Raw genomic sequence first — 23703 nt, 5'->3', positions numbered from 1 at the left:
CTTCTCCCATAGAAAACAATGTATAACAGAATCCAGGCTTTCCTGACTACCAGGCTGTGCATCATGGGATTTGCAGTCCCAGGAAGCAAATGTAATTCTACAAACTCAGACCATGGCGAAAAGGGAAACAAACGGGAGTCAGAAAGGGACTCTAGATGAGTGTTGAAGGTGATTCCCAGGACAACAGAGTTGTAGCAATTAAGAGCAGTCGAGGACAATACTTTTGGATAGCATTCCTCTCTATTCTGTTTTTGTCTCATCCCTTGTCACTGGAGCACAACTTGTTTACCCTTGCTTTTGATTGGGGAAGGTGTGTCCTCTCACTGCTGAAGCTCTGGAACTATTTTTTTTCATTTAAATTTTATTTACTGTTTGTCACTCCACAGAAGTGTATGTTTTGCTCTTCAGAGCATGCCTGCAATCCCTTACTTGCTCCACTCACTCACCCAATCTCTCCCTTGCCACCCTCCATCACAGTGGTCCTCACGGAGAGTGGTGGCCTTGGATGTTGTGCCACTGCACATTTGTGCCCCTCTTTGTTACAGTGTTCTCCCTCCCCTGCATAGCGATAGCTGCTACTGGTTTTGTCAGTTCTAGATGCTTTAAAAATGAGCTTGCATTGGCAAATCCAATATAGGTGACCAGCCATGTTAAACATGTAGAAAATATTGTTTTTACTTTCAAGATGGGTGCCTCATACGTCGTGCAGTGAGCATTGCCTCCTCGTGTTGCATCACGCAGTGTGGCAGTACAGAAAACAATGTTCTCTAGACTTTCAAGGTGGCCACTGCATTGTGTTGTCCTGTAGCATCTTGAAAGTGAAAAAAAAGTATGTATGTAAAGGCGTGCAGATGTCTGAGTGAGGCTCAGATACAAGAGGTTTCCTATTCATATTTTGTAAAACCTACTGCCTTGGCTGTGTGTAAGCTGAAATTTCTTCCTTTAACATTGCTTGGGTGACCTGTAGGTTTGACTGATTCTATTGTGAATGTGGGTTATTAACTGCTAATACCAGCCAAGTTTCCCTAGTAACATGAGCAGAGACCCATTTTAACAGGGTCTATGACATTTTATATTACCCTGAAATCACTGTATTGGATCTTGATATGTTAGTGACATCTCTGAATGCTGGTAAGCAGCATACTGCACAGAGAGATTGGCTGGTTTATCCCAACTAAAGAATCCTGTATACATTTCAGCAAATGTTATGTATGCATAAAAGTGCTCTGTGCTAAACTGGAAGTCTGCTCCCTTCACAGCCCTCACAGTACTCCCCACAGTTAGTATACCTTCTCCATTGAAGTGGGCAATATGTGCCTGGCTCACATGTATTGGGCAGTGACAGATGCCCCCACTGACAAAGAACTGACATTTGGCATACATTTGCACATGGATGTTACCACTTCTAAGTTTCTGGCATCACGCAATCCATTGCAGAAACACTCAGATGATGACATGTTATTTCTCTGCATTACAAGGTGACACAGATACCACATCACATCTACATGACAGATTTCATTTTAAGACCCTCACCTTTTACTGAGAGACCCAAGATGATGGGTTCATATTCATTTTTGATGAAAAGGTGCATGCGGCTATGCTAATCCGCTGCCCAACTGCCCAGAATCTCTGTTTGAGCATTGATGAATTACTAGTGCTCTTATGGCTACCACCTTCTTTTCACCAGTATCTATAACCCTATCTCACATGCCCTCTTTACATCTGTATGTACCTGCAGCACAGCTGCAGGCTCTTGTATTTTTGGTTATATCATTTACTTACTGTCAGTGGGAGCTAGGCACTGCAAGCAGCTCCCTCTTAGTTGGTTGAGGACATAATTCTCTTCAATAGATTTGAGCTTTTAAAATTTGTTGTTTAGTTTTTGTTCAGTGAGTTCATTTTTCTTGCCTCCTTACATTTAGACATACTTTGTGACCTTTTTATGTACTAGGAAATAGCAATAACATTTTATTAAAATCAAGTGGATCAATGACAATGGCCAAGGTCATTCACATATATACTCCATTAAGCTTGGAGAGTATGAATAGAATCCAAGCAGATTCCAACTTATCCCTTTCATCCCCCGGTGGTAAAAGAATAAAGGTTTGAACTCTGAAGACTCAGAATTGTTTGGACCAAAAGTGACTGGTGTTGAGAGGTCATGAAAGTTAACATGGACCCAGAAATTTTGGGAATAGAAAGGATGATAACTTGAGGGGAGCTGCAGAGGGCAGAGAGCAGATGTAGGAGAGACAAGGAGTGGCAGGAGTAGAGGAGAGAGAAGTAGAGGAGAAAAGTGAAGCTGGTTTAAGGAGCGTTGGAGAGCAGCAGGGTCAGAGGAGAGATGGGGAGAAACAGGAAAGGAGAAGGCAAATCAAGGAGTAGACCAGTGTAGCGAAAACAGAGGAGAAATGGAGGGGAGTGTGAGTGAAGGACCAATGGTGGGGAATCGGAGCAGAGGAGAGAACAGAGGAGTGAGGGTGGAGGAGCAGGTTACTACACATACTTGAAACATTTGAGGGGCCAGTAAAATTGTGAAGAAGGCTTGATTAGTCAAAATACAAAGCCCAACACTCAACAAACACACAGAGCCGGCTTCTGAGCCTCCCTCGGCCACTACTGCATGAGGAATTGGTGCCTCACCCAAGTAATCAATACTTTATTTGCCTGACTGAGGCACAAGTGTGATCACTAGAAAAAGTACTCATAACAGGTATAATGATCACAAAATTAGCACTAAGAGGTGGTAACAAAAGTGCAGAAATCAATGGAGAGTTGTGAACCCCCTTCTGAGTGTGGTGTGAGGGTGACACAGAAGAGATGAGGGTAAGTGAGAAAGCAATGGTGGACTGTGAAACCTTTCGAAGCGATCCACAGCTGTAAGATGACGGGGAGGATAAAAATGCCTATTTCCCAACAGGTCTTGATAATCGCCTGTTTTCCACCAGGAAAACTCAATTAAAAGAGCTCCTTGGGCACAGTGATTACTCAACGGAGAGGAAAACTCATCCGATACATTATATCATCGGTGAATAATTTTCTGTTTACAATAATAAATATACCACTTTTCCATACCTTTACCTTGTCTGACTCATCTGAGAGTAGTAAGGTCCTCCAACCATCACTTGCTTCTGAAATTAACCAAATAGCGGATATAACTAATTTCATGAAGTGAAACTTCCAAATATGGCGATCATCATTTCATCTAACAGTCACAACCATTTGGAAAAACATACCCAGTTGATGAAGGATTATATAGGTGCAGATGCTATTGGATTGTATGTCCAGTTTATATGGGATAATATCCACCCAACTGATGGTGGAATACAAAGGGTCAACTGACGATTTATGATGTTAAATGTAATATGTCCAAGTCCTTTAATATGAGGTAGGTTAAATTGACCTCAATTTGATGTTTGGATGTTGGATGAAATTTGCTCCTTTTTGTCTTCTAGCTTGACGAGTACTTGGAAAATACATCTCCCTTTTCACTTTGGATACAAGGGGACAAAATTGAAAACCTGAAAGACAAATTTGAGAAGCAGGATGAGAGGCTTCTGCAGCTCGAAGAGAGCTTTCAGGCAATGGAGAAGAGCATTGACAGAATCTTCCGGCAAAGCACGAGAGTTTATACCAAGATGCATCCACTATTCAAGTTCCCTATTGGTGGCCGCTTCTCACAGGACAATAGCGAACCAATTGTGTTCCCCGTTCTTGACCCAACCAACTCTTCAAAAGGTCACCTGAGAAAAAGATCAAACGAAGTGGAGCAGCGGCTGAAGGCCACATTGCAGAATATCTCCAAAGAGGCTGATCTGATGATGCAGAGACTCAACCTGACCACATGGAAAGGCAACCAGAACTCTTCTGCAGGTACAGTATGGATATCCATGAGGCCTTTAATAATAACATATGCTGCCACATTAAAGTGAGGGTAGCCTAAATAGCATTACATCTAGCATTGTATCACTGATGGATGGATGGTAATGGTGAATCTGTGCACACAATAATAGACAGAAGGTAGTCTTGTGATGAAGATGTATGCTACCAATACCACAATGAACGGAAACAAGAGGTTATACACCATAAGGTTGTGTAGAATGCTTGTAATTTGACAAAACACTAAAAAATGGAGTACAATGTATCTTTCTATGTAAATATTTCACAAGACATGGCTATCAAACTGCATATTTGCTTGGCAAAGATTTTCTAGTTGACCATAATGTAAAAACGTGCACTGCTTACATTGGGGTAACTGTAGCCATTTATTAACCAAACAGTGACAACTTTTGGGAGAACGGGTTTATGTTTCTAAATCTGATCATTAATAGTCCTGTAGTTCTTATATATGAGTGATTCTTTGTGAAAAGATTAGCCAATTGGATTGGTAATGACTTTTATGTCTAATAATGGTGTGTCTGCAACCATATGGTATGATATGCTAGCCATATAGGAGAGGAGGTACGTGTATGGTTGTAACAGATGCATATAATGCTGGATAATCACATGGCAGAGTCTGCATAGTCACAGCCATAATTATGTTCATAATATTAGACTGAGGCGAGCCATATGGTCATAAACTACCGATGTAGCATAGGAAAGTGGATTGCCATATGGTTAAAACGTATGCATGCAGCATTTTAAGGGTAAAAGTGAGAAAGTAATTGTTATGTAATTTAAAGTGAATTTCTAACGTGTGGCATCTGCTCAAACGAGCTCCTAGGCTCTAAATATGAGATGTTTGAGAGCCTAAATACTCACTGTTAGAATGTAAATGCGTATGACAAAATCCATTTGATTTTCCATTAATTCAAATAATATTATCTCAGTTCTTCTTTTATGGTCATTTTTAGTAACTACAAATAGGCACTGGTTAAAATTCAGGTGAAGACGCATCCCTGATCACTAGTCACCTGGTGTTCGCGATCCCAGAATTACCAGGTGGAGGAACACTGGGCCTAATTTCCTAGTTGTCACTAGTGGCTGGTATCAGGGAAAAGAGGTGGGTCAGTGTGGGGGGGACAATAAAAAAAAAAAAAAAATGTACCTGTCGCTGGCCGCTAGCCACCAGCCACCTCGCTGCTCTTCTGATCCTCTGCTAGTGCACAGGCTGAGGCTCACAGATATCCTATGGCCAATCCAGACGCGGCTATTACCCAGCATGAGAGAAGTGCCAGGATTGGCCTGAGCGGGCTGGTTTTGTGCTCCGACGAGTGCTGGGAGCCTATGTCTGCTGTTCCCCACCCAGCAACACAGCTCAGGTTGGAGAGATAATGGTGTACATGTCAGTTTTGCCATCTTAAGACAGCTGGCTAAACCAATATGTGCACTTGCAGCAGTGCACACCACCTCCCCGCCGTGCTTACTGCAGTGCTGGCTTGAGGATGGCCCCGTCCCCAAGGCTCGGCTACCAGAAGAAAAATAAAAAGAAAATAAAACTGTTGGCAGGGGGTCCGCCATGACAGAGGAGCCACCACTGAAATTGTAGTTGGTGGAAAGCATTTGGTAAGTACGGCTCCAAGCAGGTGTTGGACATAATCACCCCTAAGGTAGGCCCTAGGTAACCCATTGGGCAGGGTGCTATGTAGGTAAAAGGCAGGACATGTACATATGTGTTGTATATGTCCTGGTAATGGGAAACTCCTAGCGTTTTCCACTACTGTGAGGCCTGCGCCTTTTATAGACTAGCGTTAGGACTGCCCTTATATACTTTTTCAATGGTAGATTTTGATCTGAAAAGGGTAACCAGGTCATATTTAGTATGGCCAGAGTGGTAATAGAAAATCCTGCTTATTGGTGAGGTTGGATTTTATATTACTATTTTAGAAATGCCACTTTTAGAAAGTGAGCACTTCTCTACACTCAAAACCATCTTTGCCTTCCAGCCTGTCTCCAATCAACATCTGGTCTGTGATGGTTGACAGTTCCCTTGTGCATTTCACGCAGACAACCACAAACACAGGATACTCAATCTCATCTGCATTCATCTGCATACTGAATGGGTCTTCCTGGGCTGGAAGGGTGGATGGTCTGACACTTACATTTCAAAAGCCAGTGGCCTGCCCTCACACAATAGTCAGATCAACCCCCCAGTTGGACCCTGGCAGACAGGATTGTACTGAAAGGCAGAACTTGTGCACTTCAAAACCGCTCCTTGAAGTCTCCCCCACTCTCATTGCATTTTTGGGTATATAAACTGGGTCTCTGACCCCACCGACTCAGACACTTCTGGACCAAGTGCCAGGCTGCTCAAAGGACTCACCTGGACTGCTTTGCTGAGAAGGACTGCTGCCCTGCTGTCGCCCTGCTGCCCTACTGGCCTCTGACTTTGCTGAGAAGGACTCTGCCTTCCCCAAAGGCCCACACCTCTTCCACATCTCTCACCATCCCCAACCAATGTCCAAAATAAATATAATGTCCAAATGTCTGTAAATATAAATCCCCTTCAGAAATTCCCACCCCCTCCACCTACAACAAAACTTCATCCCACCAAAACGAAAAAATTATAAAAGGGCAAGTAGAGGGCATTCTCGATGAGGGTCCCCTGCTGTTGGTTCTGGACCTCAAGTCATGCCATCCTATGGCCCAAGTGTGCCAGCTCACGTAGCACTCAGAGATGGTATAGCCATTCTGAAAGGGAGACAGCAATGATGGTATGGGGTCAGGGACAGGTAGCTCCAAGCTGCCGGCGGTGCTGGTGCTGACATAGCCTGGAGGCGACGGCGGTTGGCTGGTGAAATTGGGGCCCTCCTCGCCCACCAGCTGCTTGTAGTGGGCCCTGGTGGCTTCCAGGCTCTGACATTAGAGCCGTATCGCTATCTCCTGCCGGCTCAGTGGTGGTGGTGGACCAGAAGGAGTAGCTATATAAAGAAAGAAAAAAAAGAAAAAAGACAAATTGTATACAATGCTTTGTGTAAATGCGTGTTTGATAAAATTATATAATGGGACAGTATAAGTACGTTGCTGGTCCCCTAGTGCCATTGGAATTTTTTACGTGATTAAGAAAGTTACAGGGACATAATTTATTTTACCTTTTTTTTCTTGTAAAGGATTTCCTAAAAAGTTAAACCACACATACACTTTGTGTGGATTCAGAAAAATAACTGATTATGGAGTAAGGCATCATCCACTATGGAGTACAAGTATTCTATTCTTGTTGTGCTAATTGAATGGAAGTGTGCTAGCTGGTGCATCAGTACAAATTTGCTACTCTCTGCAGTCTGTAGCTGGGGCAGCTGTAATGGACAAAAAATTAACTTTGATTCAAATGCCCCTGCTCTTTTCTAAATGCCTTTAAATTGTACCCTGACTTCAAAGAGGCAAATCAATAGAATGTCACACATGTCATGTATAACATGACGATAATAGATATCCTGTCTGTCTTAAGTATACGGTGGGAAAAACGATGCACTGCAGTACAGGGAAAGGAACGAGTTATGTAGATTTTATTGGGCACGTTCATCACAGTGTATCTCATCCGCAAAACACAAAATCACAGGCACTTAATCCCACTATACTTACTGGCCTCACCATCATACACAAATTATTTCAATCAAATCCATTTACTTGCCAGTAAGGGAAGGAAACTTAACTTGGCCTTATTTAGATCTTGGTTGTAACGGTCCCGCCATGAGTTTTTTTGTCAGAAAACCCGTCCACCAACTTGCCAGTCTGCCCGCCTGATTTAGATTTTGGTGGTCCCATAGGCGATAGACTTCCTGAGACCTGCCGACTCCACCAGGAATCTCCACCTGCCTCAACGGCACCATTGGAAATAATGTCTGGTGGCATGACTCCAGTTACCCTTACCGCTGAGCAGGTTTGGATGTGCCTTACTGCCAAGCCAACCATGGCGGTCCTACCTCCACACCTGAATTGGAGGCTTGGAGGGGAAATGAGGAAAACACTTACCTTTTTTCCCAATTCCACATCCATTTTCAGCTGGACACAACTGGACAAGACCTTCCGTCATTGCTGCCACTGGACCATGGAGAAAACACAATCCCTTAGTCGCTGCACCTGAAGGTAGGGAACCCGCATTGTCTGGGTATGTTGTTTGGTCACTGCACATGAGCTCGGGAATACTGCCATCATGTACATGTTACAGTAATTTTTTCTAAATTACTGTGACATGCATATGTTGGGTAAACAATTGTGTCAGACATGGGTGGAGACACACTGGTACAAGACAAATGTAGCACACAAATCCAAATGTCATTTTGGTGTCAGTATTCATTGCCAAACGAATGCTGGCACCAAAATAACATCACAATCACAGTTGTCAACTATGCCCATGTGTATACATTGCAAGGGGGCCTGTACTTGTAATGGTGTGCTGCCAGTTGTGTATGGGAGTCAGTACGTGTATGTGTGTGTCTGTGAGACTGGATTGGCTGGTTCAGATGGAGGAACCTTGAATGCATGATCTGGTTGTGTCATTATGTGTGCCACTTGCATATGATGCACTTGCATATGATGCATTATGATGTCTGTAGTGTATGTTTGGTTGTGTGTTGTGTTGCTGTGTGCAACATTCGGATGAGTGTTGTTGTTGTATGGTGGTCGTTGTCATGATGTGTGTAGTTCTGCCTTTGTGTGAGTGTGTTAGTTTAGATGAATGTGTTTTTGCGTTGGCTGTTGTGTTGTGTGTGTTTGCAGTGTCAATACTGTGTGTATGTTGTGTTATGGATATATGGCAATGTGTGCTTTTGGCATGTATGTGTTCTGTTGTTGTGGAATGGCAATGAATAATAGTGTGAATGTAGTGTGTTCTATAGTGTGTTGTGCAGGTTGACTTGTATGGCCAAGGTACAGTGTGTGTATGACTTACCTCTAATCCACAGCCATTGCATGATGTCCATTGGGTCCTGGGAGGGCTTCCCTCTGTCAGCAATCCACCGCCAGTATACCCCCTGTTGAACTGTAACATTTAAATATGGGCTGGTGGAACCCACCAGCCTCACGGCTATGAAAAGTGCTCCGTTGTGGCAGTCCGCAGCTCATCTGAAATACATCTAAATACGGTGGTTGCAACACCATTGACTTGTCAGAGATCTCGGGTCCGCCACCACAGTGGATTAGTGGTAATCCTGTCAAGATCTCATTCAAGCCCTTAGTCTGCTGCAGCAGGGTAAGGTACAGGGAAAAGGCAGGGTAGATACAGTAGCACTTTTGCTATAGAATAGTGGGTGTGGAGGGGTCCCTGATAATGTGGCTAAGCTTAGGCCTACTCACTCACTGTAGTTGAAACTGAAAGTTGATGAATTGATGAATGACAAAAGGGCAACATTTGAACAGGCGCAAATCCATTGCAGAAGCCATATGAACCACTTGTCCTGTAACTTGTGGCACATGACAAAAATGTTTGTTTTCGATGTTATTGTAGGCTGGGACAAAACTTAGGCGCAAATAAAGGAGTGCGGTATTAAGAGGTAACTAAATGGGCACTGGGAGTGAAGGGAAACACACCTTGCTTTTATTTTGGCTTGCAATCCATTAAAAGCTTGTAAATGCCACATTAACTGAAGCAGACACTCATTACACAGCCAACAGTGCTGTGCTGTATTGAACCATGCTGCAGTTAGGTGGGGTCATGGCCCATGGGTCGAGAGGTGCAGTGGGCAGGGAGGCCATGGATGATAATGGATGGGATCTGCCTCACTTACAAAAACAGTGGGTGTACTAGTAATTGTCAATAACCAAGCAATGTGACTTACTATCGCCCACCCCTGCCACAGCAGAGACTCCTCTTTCAACTGCTGCATCATCTGGTGAATGGATGCTGGCCGCGGCACTGGTTGTCTGTGCGGCTAGAAAAAAACATTACACATTTTTGATGCCAGATACACCTTCCCTTTTGTTTTTAACAAAACACAATCACAATACATGAGTTTGTAGTTTCTTCTCCCTGCTAAAATATCACTTTTGGGCATTTTGTTAGTTGACAATGTTAGAAAAGCCAGTAGTCAAGCCAATTGTAATGGAGGAGCAGAGATAGGTCATTACGACCTCGGCGGTCTTTTCCGAAGACCGCCGAGGGACCGCCGTACGGAAGACCACCAGTGCTGGCGGCCTTCCGCACGGGCCATTATGACCGTTGGCAGCGCTCCGTCCTTTTACGGACGGAGAGCCGCTAACAGCCATATTGGCGGCAGGCGGGGAAGTGGAGGTAGCTCCACCTCCACCGCCACGCCAACAGAACATCGCCCAGCGAATCACGTCCTGTGATTCACTGTGGCGGTGTTCTGTTGGCGTGGCGGTGTCGGCGGAGCTACCCCCATGGGTCCCGTTCCCTCCCGGAGGATCACCGGAACAGGTAAGGTGATCGTCCGTTAGGGAAGGGGGTGTTGTGTGTTGTGTGAATGCATGGGGGTGTGCGTGTGTGAATGTTGAGGGGGCGTGTGAGTGCGTGCATGGATGCGGGGGTGTTATGTGTATGTGAATAAGTGTGTGCATGAATGCGGGGGTGTTGTGTGTATGTGAATGAGTGCGTGCATGAATGCGGGGGTGTTGTGTGTATGTGAATGAGTGCGTGTATGCCTGTGGGGGTGTTGTGTGTATGTGTGTAGAAATGTTGGGGATCCGGGTGGGAAGGGGGGTCCTGCCACCTTTGGGGGTGGCAGGGGTGGTGGGGGGGTAGGGGAGGGAGTCAGGGTGGGGGTGGGGGTGACCCCTGTCAGTGCCAGGGAAGGGATTCCCTGGCACTGATAGAGCATACCGCCATGGATTTCATGGCGGTCCCAAACTGCATGAAATCCATGGCGGTAAGCCGGGTCAGGCGGGTTGTGATACTGCCGGCGGTATAGTGACGACCGCCGGGCTGGAGACCCAGGTCTCCAGCCCGGCGGGCGGAACGGTGAAGCGGCGGTTAGCCATGGCGGTAACCGCCATGGTCAAACTCTCATTTTTTAGACCGCCAGCCTGTTGCCGGTCTTACTGCTGCTTCACCGCCATCCGCCAGGGTCGAAATGACCCCCATAATGATGATTGTGAGTCATTTAAAGCACAAGAAAGGAGTAGAATAAATTGTTCAATTAGGACATATGGTTTTGATTGGCAAACGTGATGGACCCATCCTCATAGTACTGTCCTGCCATGCTGCACTATCATTGAAGCTGCTGGGATACTGAATAATAGTACATACAACACAGCATTGGGTCACCATAACCATGGGCACTCCTGTCATTTGAGCAAGAAATAGAAAGCCTTCTGACCAAACAAGCTTAGAAGAGCTTCCCTGGGTATGCAATCTTCACAGTAGACTACCTAATGTATTGTCTTACAGTACCAATCCACAGGGTATACAATTTAGGGGAGAGTGACAGCTTAATAACCAAGCGGAAGAAAGCTTGAGCTACAGATTAGTAGAGGCAAGAGGAAGTCAGCTCCAGAAATGAGAAATATAGAAAAAGGGCAAAGCAGGGAGAGATAACAAGATCAGCATTGTAGGACACAACAAAATTAAATCAGTAATAATAATTATTACTAATACTCACCAAGCCCCGCAACCTGGACGCTCAGCAGGTCGAGCCAGTTTCACTCCCGGTTCAGGATATCGGCCCAGCAGTGGATCGCTGCTGGGTGCACTGATTCTTAGTAAATCAGCAAATGCAACAGTGTAACCTACCCCAGAACAGCTAGCGCTACCGCAGGCCATACCCACTCCTGGGCCTGCTGTCTGCTGCCACCATGGAGGGGAGGTGGTGCTGCAGAAAAACAACAAGTGCGGTCACCTCCTCCTTGCTAAAAATGGCTCAAGGGAGCACTTCCTGGTGGCACGGCACCCCCAGGGTGTCTGGTGCAGTGCACCACCTGCACTGTGCCACCTCTCACATGCTCTGCCATGGCACTGGGTGGGTATAAAAAAAAAGACTGGAGGAAAGAGAATTAATAGAGAGGAAGAAATTAAGACGTTAGGGGGAAACAGAAAAAGGGACTAAAAGTCACAGAAAATAAAAAAAGGGCCAAAAACGTAAAAAAACTCCAACACAAATACACACACTAAGGAAATAAATGAAAAATAGGGGAGGACAAATAGGTTAAAGTAAGGATGGCAAAGACATAGTATAGCAGGAAAAGTAGGCCCAGCACCATGCACAGAATACGACAAACAAGATGGCCAATGCGGGCGACAGCGTGGTGGCATTCGCGATCAAGTTGCAATGTGGAGCACGCTACCTGCACCAATCAGAGCGAAAGGGCAGCCAAGCAAAACTCCGCCCTTACACGCGGAGAAAGGCACTCAACGGAATTCCACGTAGTAGAATTCTGTGAATTTCACCCACCCCTACATCTGGTACATTGCTAGATGTTGCTGGGATAGTTCCAGAGATCAGTAGTACCCATACCACTCCAAGCATAACAAACGCTTGAATCCCTTTAAAGGCATTTGAGGGAAGGGCTTCCTTTAGCTTCCTTTCAACAATGATCATGAATTTCACAAATCGCGTGGGAAGGGGTAAATATATAACCCAGTGGCATGCAATCATGCCTACATGTGTGGAGCCCTAGATGTTGAAAAGAGGTTTTAAAAAGACATACGGGTGACACATTCCTTGTCGATATTACAGAGTCTATACGTTATGGTTAATGTATTTTTAACAATTTTGTAATGCATTCAAGTATTGGTAGCCCACCCATCCGAAACTGCAGCATTTGTTAGTGTTTACATTTCTTGGAAAACGTAGGGCTCAGAATTGGGTGGGGCCTATCCTTGCACAATCATTTAAAAGGGCATGCACGCAGTTTGCCAAAAGATGCTTACCCGTTGTCCAGGATTTTTGCCAAAATAGATATTGGTTGCATTCTTTTAAAGCAGACCATAAAGTCTTTATCTCCAACCTGTGGAATTATTTTTCGAGATATGTGTGTGTGCTGGTGTCTTTTTACTCAGGTTCAAAATTTCCATCCACAGATGTTCTTCAAGAGTGTTTTTCTTGGCCGATATTAACTTGAATCACATTTTCACGAATCTTCCTTGACTTTCAATAGTTTGCTTTGTTAAGCCACATTTCAGTCAGATCTGGGCTGGAGAGATATGCTTCAGGAGCCAAAATACTCATCTGTATATGTTATTGACGAGTTGGTCCAGGAGCGAGGCCTGTCTTCCAAACATTGCTTCTCACTCATAAACAATAGGTGGCAATAATTTGGCACAAATGACTTTTGCAATTGGGTCCACCATTGGACCGCAAATGTTTTTATGTAGACTTATGAAAGCATGTAACAAGCAAAAGCCTTAGCATTTCTAGATTACTTCTTGGGGCAGGAAAGTTCCTTGGCTGTCAATCACCACCCCAAGATATTTGTACTCTGTTGCTCTCTTGATTGGTAGGCCTTTAACATGCCAAGCACCTGGCTTCCTAATTTTTCTTCCTTTAACTATTACTTTGGTTTTGTCCAGGTTTTTGGTTTACCCATTAGGTTTGACTTATTTATGAATCTTGTTTATGATTTGTTTTAGCTCAATCATGGCTTGAGATATTAGTAGGGTGTTATCCTCATAAAAAAGACATGAAATTTAGTTGCTGCCAAGCTTAGATGCATGTGCATTTGTACTATCCAAGTCTATAGATAAATCTGCAATGAAAATGTAAAACGTTATTAGTGCCAGATTGCAAACCTACTTCAACCCAAACATTGTGTCAGATTTGTGTGTGACTCTACTACTATCCCTGATTTTAACTTGAAGCCAAGTTTTGGTTTATAGCAGTAAAATACTTTTTTTTTAAAAAAGTTGAAACTCCCCAATGGGCTAGTTTTTGCCATACGAAGCTTTGTGGGATGCTGTCAAAAGCAGTTTTAAAATCCACAAAATAGAAGTAAGATTAGGTGGTGATTAACTTAGTTGGCAAGTCTCCCCCCATTGTAGATAGGATGAAGTATTGCCTCCTGCCAAGAGGTTGGAGTTTGTTGAGTTGCCACACAATGATTGAAAAGTGGGGTTAGTACATCCACCCATTATTCAAGGTTAAATTTGAACAGTGACTGGGGCAGGCCATTAGGAGCAGGGCACCCTCATTTCATGCTTTCATGATAATCCCAAGCACTTCTTTTTTGGTGAAGCTGGGCTCTACACCTTCTGGTCCATTTAGTAGCACTGGTTGCTTTTCCTGTGCTTTCGCAATGTCTTTGTGGTTAAGAGCCAAGAAGGTAACCCAGTCCCTCCAACATTATTTGCTGCAATGCACCCCTTCTCCTGGTTATTCACAATACCCCTAAGGGTCTTCGAGTTCTTAGCTTTGCTTGGATGAAGCAGTCATACCCAGAATTTGTCATTTTTCTCTCACCTGCAGCCCATGTCTCATTTTTAATATTTTTTCTCAAGTTTTTTATTACATTCTAAGGGACACTGTCTGCCCATTTATTTCTTTTTTATTGTTCTTTATTCTGTAGAGATCCAACTTGGACAGCTGGTTTATGAAGCTAAAGCGTAGGCCCTCCTTATTTTGTGCATTCATTTGTTGGCCAATTTTTCTGCTGCCACCTCCCACACTTTCATTGGGCATTCTTGAGTTTTGGCCAAGCTATTCAATAGCCTTTTCACTGTTCTCTACATACCATCAGCTATCTGGCCATTTCACCTCAACTTTTTAAAGTTTTGGATGTTGATCATGTCTTCAGGATCTCTTGCCATTGCGTTGATGCTTCCATCATTATCTAACTCCAAGTGTTGTGGAAAATGGTCACTTTCTAGGCAGTGGTCAATCCTAAACACTTTTATATAGATAAACAGTGGAAGGCTGAGTAACGTGTAATCTATGATGGATTGAGATTTTGTTGAGATACGTGTGCAGACTGGTGGTTTATCCTCTTGAATCTTTCCATTTATAACATGTTTGTCAGCTTGCCTACATTACATAAGCTTAGCATCCTTTCACCTAGTAAGTCCCTTCGTTTAAAGGGTTGGCTGCAGTTGTTCTGGGATAGTCCACTGCTCCTTCTGAAGTGTTACTAACCTATCTTCATACTGGTGTGAAATAGGTTCATATTAAAATATCCAGCTAGCAATATCAGGGCACTGGCATATTTTAAGCTAAGTCTGAGGTTAATGATTCCAGCTTCAAGATAATCTTACACTTTTGTGTTGGAATGGGAGTGATATAGATATTCACTATAATTACACGTTCCTAATGGGCCTGTGACCAGTTTTCCAGTTTTATTACTAAGGCCCATTGTTGGAAATTGGGTTTCTGAATGGCAGAGGCATCCACCTGGTTCAAGCAGGGAGCACAGTCCTAGTTAGGGTAAGTCACAAACACACCACAAATTAACCTGTGCTTAACCTCCGGTAGCTTGGCACAGTGCAGTCAGGCTTAATTTAAGAGGCAATGCGTTCAGTATTTGTGCAACACTTCAAACAGTAAAACAGAGAAGAGGCCACACCAAAAGATACTACACCTTCATTTAATGAACAAAACCTGACCAAAACGACAAAAATCCAATAAGTAGAACTTGAGTTATGAATTTTAAAGAATAAATTGAAATGTAGTGCTTAAAAGCATAAAGCACCAACTGGGGATATCTTGTCACGCTAGACTGGGTCAAATCTAAAAAGTGTGGGTGACTGTGTTGGAGCACAGACCGAATACATGGACCAGCCTCGGTAGCCAATGTCAAGAACAAGATGCAAGGAGCAAAGGAGGCGATGTGTTGGTGTTGATCCCGAGGATGTAGGTGATATGTCAGCTCTGGGTTGAGCAAAGTCGGGGATGTGTCAGGAATGGAGGCGATCAGCCATGCAGTCGGGAATGTGATGTTCCTGAGCCTCAAAGAAGCAGCGATGCACCGGCGTCAACTGCGATGTGGTGTCCTTGATCCTCGCAGTGATGCACCAATGGCGATGCAGTGTCCCTGATCCTCGCAGCAGCAGTGATGCGTCAACGGCTATGCGGTGTCCTCACTCCTCGCCTGCAGCAGTAATGCATTAATGGATCATTGAATGGAGATGCCCTCATTCCTACTGGTGCAATAGCATCAATGGCATTGATGCGTGGATTTTAGACTGGATCAGCATTTTATACCCACTTTCAAGGGCCCAGGAATAGATCGGCACCACTTGGCAGGGAAGACTCTCAGATGGGAGAGTTCAAGTACTGTACGTGATGACTTGGAAGTCTTTTGTGTCCCTGAGACTTCAGAAGAACAGAACACAAACCAGCAAGACCTTGGAGTCACTGTGGTTCTTGGTTCAAGTATTGTGGATCCAGTCCTTCTCACTAAGGCAAGAAGGGCAGCCGACAGCAGGGAAGTACAGCAGGAAATCAATTCCTCAGAGCATCAGTCCAGCAGAGTAACAGTCCTTGTAGCAGCACAGCAATCCTTCTTTCTGGCAGCGTATCCACAGGTCCAGAAGTGTTACTGAGTTGGTAGGATCAGAAGTCCAGTTCTTATACCCACTGGTGCACTTGAAGTGGAGGAGATTTAAAAGAAGGGTTTTGAAGTGCACAGACGTCCTGCCTTCCTGCTGTGGCTCCTGACTCACTACAGGTGGGTATGCAGGCTGATTATGTGGGGACAGGACACAGCCTATTCAGATGCAAGTGTGAGGCTGTGGCCAACAGGTCCCGCCTATCCTACCCAGGATGGTCCATCAGGATGTTGATGACCCATCAGTCACAACTAAGCTCTCTTTGTCTGTGGCTGTCAAGAGGGACATTTTTAAAGTGCTACCTAGGTGGGTGGCACTGTTGTGTAGCCATTTTAGCTATAGTTTTATGCATGTTATTTTAGCAAACACATCCTGCTGGTGTGACTTTTACCTAGATATATTTTATTCAGCTCATTTTTGTTATTTTAACAATAGCCACATTTGCTGTCTTGTTTTATTTTCTCTATCTAGCTGTTCTTTGCCTAGGCAAGACATTTCTTTCACTGTGTGTTTTTCTTAAGGCTGCAGTAAGATAGGTTTCCGGCAAAAGTGGTACGCTTTGTCTCTAATGTTCACAGAAACATACACACTCTTACGTGGAGATCCTTTCTTGGAACATCTGCTGTTTTATTATAAAAACACAACTTTGAGTCATGTACATTAGAGGGAGATTCCAGCCAGATGATGCTGACTGTATGCTGATTGCTGAGTGCTTCGCTGCAGCTGCTTATGTGGACTACAAGCCTCTTGCTCAGGTATGAGGGATGATGTCTTCCCAGGGGAACATGAAAGGCAGAATTAGAGCTTAACGTGCTGTGCTGTAACATAGCCTAAGTAGGAGCTATTCTCAATGATCTTAGTGACAATATGGTAGCGTTATTTTTTTATGTTTCAATCTCCTTGTCACAATTTTAATCCCGTCATGCTTCATCGTCCTAGTTATTGCAATACATGCTTTATTATCTAAGATGCAGTTACTTCAATAAAACCTGATTGAACTATACTGTGCTTCTGATTGTCATTGAATATGTGAGACTAATGTAACTGAGAGAAACGGATGAGATCTGAGTGACCAAGATTTCCCTGAGGAGTGAATTGTGCCATGCGCTTGGTTGCCCAATCATCCCTGCTCTAGGGTGGAGATAAGGCACTATTAGTTAACCAGAACAAAACCCAGATTAGGCCAACAGGTGTCACCTGTAGTGGGTTCAGACTCAGTCCCCCACATTGCAAGCGATTCTGTCGCCCGAATCCAGTAGTCTCATTAGGATAACGAGAACCTACGCAGCAGTACCTGCAGGCCCACTAGTAGCATTTACTATATAGGCCCCAGGCACACTTAATGCACTTTTACTAGGGACTTACAAATAAACTAAATATGCCATATTAGGTATATACCAATCAACCATGTTTTAGGGAGAGGGCACATGCACTTTAGTACTGGTCAGCAGTAGTAAAATACCAAGGCCCGTAGTTATACTTTTTTAGCGCCGCATTTGCGCTGCTTTGTGACTCAAAAGCGGCGCAAACTTGCAAAATAAATACGAGCCCAAGAATCCTAAGACCAACAAAAAGAAATCAGAAAAAATGTGAGCCAAGCAAGCAGAACGTTTGGGGGAAGACCACTCCAAGGCTGTCAGGTCTAAAACCCATGGTTCTTCCATATCAATTTGTTTGGCTTATGTAGCTAGCTCTAATACGATATAAATTGCCAGCCTCCTCTCTTAGCCTGCCTTTTACCTTTGCTTTTTGAGCCTTGCTGATACATTGCATGCATCCAATTTGCAAGATCAATGCCAAACTCCAGGTTTCATGCAGAATAATATTAAATTGATGTCAATAACGTGTTACACCTAGGTCAGTGGTTTTACTACATGGACCTCTCACATCCCAAGAGCACCGGCACTAGCTCCTTTGTCAGTCAATTCCCTGACCTATTTAATAGTACAGCTAACAACCACAAATAGTCGATCCGATGATCTTTCACTTGGTTTCTGTCCTGCTGGGCCCCTTGACATTCTTCATTGTTAGTTGGTGTGCCCCAATTCGTAAGTGCCTGGTCACTTATGTTTTTTTAAAGTTGAATTTTCCTCAGTGTTTTTTTACATATAGAGTATGTTCTCTTGATGACTTGTTTGCATGAGCTCAGACATACACGAAATGGGGACACGCAGAATCCTACACTTTGCTTGCTTGCTAGGCGTAATTCAGGTGCAAATTGACACCCTCTTTCGAGGTGTGCCTGTGTCCGTGGGAGGCTCTCTTCACAATGTCACATAATGGTAAAGAGCCCCTAATTTAACCAAGTTATTCGTGTGGATTGTTTTAGAACACGTTTATATGAACCATATTGTCCTAGCCAGATATGAAATCCAATAGATTAGAACAGCAGGCATAAGGATACACATGAATGAAATATTTTGCAATAATCCAAAGGAACGAAACACTGAGGCAACACTTCATATTGTTAGCACAAGTTAGCAAATACTTTCTCAGTACCGTTTCTCCCCATGATCTCTTCATTTTACTAGAAAATGAAATATAATTATTTCACGCTGTTTACTGAGCACACAGTTTTATAAGTTCTATGAAATGTGACGTTAAAGCATCCAATACAAGATGATTGCTGTAGTCCAAGACGTTCTCTTGTGAGACTAGAGGTTCTCCGCTTGGGACTTATATATATTGCTGGTGGGCTGATGGATTTATTTTTTAAGCTAGCCAATAGATACATCTTGATTGTAAGTCGGTTAAAGGCATTTTTATAACGCTATTTGTGGAAAGAAAAAGAGCATTCTTGGCTGCCACGTTTGATAGGGTAACATGACAGTTGCATGGCCCTGCCTATTAGGGTCAGCAATTACCATATGAAATCACAGAAGACATGTCAGGGAAGCGATGGAGATCAGTGACCTAATGTATGCCTCTTTAATGCATAAAAATAATTGCAGATTCTCCTAGCCAGTTGTGAAAGAGAGTCCTTATGTCATAAAAGATAAGGAGCCAATAGTTATGCAGTCTCTTTTCTTACTGTTTTATTCACAGCATTTTAGCAAACTACATTTACCATAATGCATTTGGTTCAAAACAGGAAATGACAAAATAGGAGGCAGGTATGTAGGGGAAATTAACTGCTGGCTCTGCCTCTTTTCTTTGTTCCAAACGTTAGAAACCATGTGTGAGTCTCAGAACCAGAAATAATAGGAAAAGCTCAAAACATAACAAAATGAAATTGTCCCACGTCCATTCGGTTTCCAATTGATGAGTAAACACTTGACCACGTAGTCATGTCCAAAGTGCAAGTCCAATCTTGGCCGCACAGCCGACGTCTGATTTGCTAGAATATATCAAATTGAAATTGTTTAAGGTGGGAAAACATATATGTATAGAGATAGGATAATAACCATCTCCTTGTCTCAATTTTATTACAAGACAAGGGGCTCATATTATGCATTTTCAAAGCACTTACCACGGAGTTGCTGCATGTAGCTCTGGTTTACAATAAAAGGTTTTACACTTTGAGAATCTAGACCAATCTGCTGCCTTAAGGATATCCAACAGCCTAGCCCCTGCCAAGAAGGCTTTAGAAGCCATCACTCCTCTAGCCAAATCGGTATCTATTCAAAATCGTGCCTCTAGTTTTACAGAGGTATGTACCCTGTCCAAATAGGGACCACAATCCTAGTCAGGGTAAGTCACAACACAACACAAATTATCCTGTGCTCACCCTCTGGTAGCTTGGCACAGAGCTGGCAGGCATAACCTAGAAGGCAATGTGTAAAGCATTAATGCAATAACTCACCCAGTAACACAGTGAAAACACCACAAAAAGTACTCCACACCAGACTTAGGAATTTAGATATTTATTTGAATAAAATAATTTTATAATGACAAAAATCCAATATGAACAAGTCAAAACATCACTTTTTAAAGGTTTAAATAAGTCTCAATCCATAAGAACCAGTGGTTGTATCCTTTTAACACACAGTACCTGGGATGCGTCAAAATTAATGACGCAGAGGGGCAGCAGAGGAGCAGATGCGTCGAAAAGTAAAGCGTTGCGTAGATTTTTCCGGTGTGGCAAAGGCAATGTGTTGTTTCTTTCCATGCTGCAACGTGATGTGTCAGTTTCCAGGAGTGCAGTCTTGGTTCCTCACTGTGGTGCGGGATATTCTGAAGCTCAGGGACAATGCATGGAAAATCCAGAAAGAGCTGGTAGGAAGGAGCAGGCGCTGCGTCGATCTGGTAGGCGATGCAGCAAATTTTCATTTGCACAGAAGGTGCTTATTGTTGCAGGCGTTGTGTCGATTTTTCAACACATTGGATTTTCTTCTCTTCTTTGAAGTCTTTGATAGTCCTGAGACTTCAGAACAGGAGGCAATCTCAATCCGAGCCTTTGAGGAGGAAGTCAAAGTCATTCCAGCAGCAGAGCCAGGGGTCAGCAGGCAGTGGGGCAACAATCAGGCCAGCAGTCCTTCCAGAAGAGCAGTCCTTTGGGCAGCCAGCAGTCCCGCAGTCCCTCTGACAGTGTCCAGTTGTAGGTCCAGAAGTGTCTGATTTGGTGGGGTCACAGACCCAGTAAATATATATATATATATATATATACATATATATACCCATAAGTGCCTTTGAAGTAGAGGAAACCTCAAAGAGTGGTTGTGAAGGGCACAAGTTCCCCTTTCAACCTAGCCCTGTCTGCCAGGAGCCCCGTGGGGGGTTATCAGTCCCTTGTGTGAGGACAGGTCACTGGCCTTTGAAGTGGAAGAAAGAGCCACTCCACCCTTCCTGCCCAGGGAAACCCAACTGGATGCAGATGAATGCAGATGTAGATAAGTGTCCTGTGTTTATGGCTGTCTGGGAGGAATACAGAAGGGGGGCTGTCAACCAGCAGAGGCCAGCCTTGATTGGAGACAGGATGTAAGTCACAGATGGCAGTGAGGGCAGTGAAATGCAGACTTTCTAAAAGTGGCAAAAATCCAACTTCACCAGTAAGTATGATTTCTCACTACCATTCCAACCATACCAAATATGAAAAGGTTACTCCTCTTAGATCAGATATTACCACTTAAAAGCATATAAGGGACTTTCTGATGCTAGCCTATGAGAGAAGCAGGCTTCACAGTAGTGAAAATTAGTTTGGGAGCTTTTCACTAACAGGTCATGTAAAAGTTATAAGGACTTAACCTGCCCTTTACTTACATAGCACCCTAGGGCCTACCTAGGGCCTACCTTAGGGGTGACTAATATGTAAGAAAATGGGAATTTAAGGCTTGACAAGTAGTTTTAAATGCCAAGTCGAAGTGGCAGTGAAACTGCACACACAGGCCTAGCAATGGCAGACCTGGGCACATGGTTAAGGGGCTGGCTAAGTATGTAGGTGGCATAATCAGTGCTGCAGGCCCACTAGTAACATTTAATATACAGGCCCTGGGCACATCTAGTGCACTTTACTAGGGACTTACAGGTACATTAAATATTCCAATTGGGATGAGCCAATGTCACCATGTTTTAGGGAGAGACCGCATGATCTTTAGCACTGGTTAGCAGTGGTAAAATGTCCAGAGTTCTAAAGCTAACAAAAACTAGGTTGGAAAAAGAGGAAGCGAAAAGCAAAACCAAAACATTTTTGTAGTAACCCTTCAAGAGGACCATTTTCCAACGGCACCAAACTGATCTGTGTTCACCCCTGCAATGACATAATGTATTTGACCTACCTACTCAGGGTGGCTGAGGATACCCAGGTGAAGAGCCTATGCAAAGCTGTTATTGATTGAGGATTTTCTGTTTTTAAACCCTTATTACTTCGATGAACCTACTAAGACATGTTGACACGTATTGTTTTGGTTGTGAAGGGAAGCTTGGATGATAAATGTAAGTAGAAGAGCATTTTTTGTCCTACTGCATTAAAGTGGACACCATCTGGAGAAAACCTCATTCCTGTAAAGTCTAAAGCTCTGACACTCTACTAACCGGCACCAGACATAGTAACATTACCAGTTTTTCAAATTGATGCTTGATGAACAAACCATCATTACGTTTCTATCACTCAAAGAATGAAACACTTTATTAACATCTGGGTTTACGTGGAATCATACATCTTGCCCCCTTTTATTAGTCTACATACTAAGGGATGCTCACCCACTTTCTTCCCTTCTGTGTCTTGCTGAGATGGCTGACACAAATGGGAATATAGGATTTTTGATTGACTTCAAATGAGGCCAAGAAATTAAGAACAGAAGTGACGTCTGCTGAAATGGGATCATCACCCCTCTCCATAACTAGCTATTCCAGATTCCCCATCCTGATTTGTATGCCCTAAGGGTAGTCTTAGCCTATGATTGATTCTCTGATAGACTCTGAAGCTGCTTGAGAAAGTCCTAGCATGTGCATGCATGCCCTAAGAGCTCCCATGCGCCAATTGTAGTTTGCCCAGCATGGCCAGAATGTGGATCTGCCTGTTCTGATTCCTGAGATTTTGAGGGAATATTGAGAGGAGTCCACTGATAGTTTCAAGAAAATAAAGTGCCATGGTTGAGTTTGCCATAGTGGTGCGATTACCACTGCACTTGCTAGTTGCCTGTGGATCTGATTCAAATATCTAGAGATGATAGCAAAAGGAGAAAAATCCTATTTGCACAGTACTGTAGAAAGGCATCCATAGCTATAGCTTCTGGATTTGGTCTCCAACTGAACACATCAACTAAGTATGTTATAAGTCTGGAGGCTAAAAGATCTATATCGAAAAGTCACCAGATTCCCTGTAAATGTCTGGAGATTGCGAAGTTTAACCTCCATTCGCTGCTGCCGTGAACACTCCGTCAATATCAGTCTGCCACCATGTTGGCCCAGCCTGAAAAGATATTCTGCCCTTAAAGAAATTTCCTGATGATGGAAATACCACCATATTGCCTTGGCTATCTTTGCTAAAGGTCTTGATTTTGTACCCTTAAGTTTTTCATATAGCCCACTACCATCAGATTGTCCATCCATAGGAGTATTGCACACCTTGCGTTTCCTTTTTTTCTAGATCACAATTGAGCTTGCAAGAATCTCTAAACAATTTATGTGCAGTGTGGACTCCGTCTCTGAACATTCTCCCCTGAGTCGAGATTGTGCCACACCTTGTGCCCCATACCCTAAGCCTGCATCTGATTGGGAAAACAGGGAAGATGTTACGACTGTTCCAAGTTTCCATATGGTCTTGTTATCATTCTATTTCTTCTTTCCTTCCCTCCTGGTCTGAGGGTATTAACTGTGAATATGTCAGACTCTTGTTTAGATATTTCATTTTCAACCTCTGTAATCCTCTGTAATGGAGTAGGCCTGGAAAATGT

At 43.6% G+C, this 23703-nt stretch overlaps 1 protein-coding gene across 1 annotated transcript in view; it reads left to right on the top strand.

Moving 5' to 3' along the window:
• LOC138295417 (clusterin-like) overlaps positions 1–23703 on the top strand; it is a 271036-nt gene that overhangs the window by 160547 nt on the left and 86786 nt on the right. Inside the window, exon 5 of the mRNA XM_069233707.1 lies at positions 3456–3873. Coding sequence (XP_069089808.1) covers positions 3456–3873 — 418 coding nt within the window. The remainder of the gene's footprint in view (positions 1–3455; positions 3874–23703) is intronic.

The sequence above is a fragment of the Pleurodeles waltl genome, chromosome 5 (assembly GCF_031143425.1).
Source record: "Pleurodeles waltl isolate 20211129_DDA chromosome 5, aPleWal1.hap1.20221129, whole genome shotgun sequence".
Classification (NCBI taxonomy): Eukaryota; Metazoa; Chordata; class Amphibia; order Caudata; family Salamandridae; genus Pleurodeles; species Pleurodeles waltl.
This window is presented reverse-complemented; position numbering and strand designations above follow the sequence as displayed.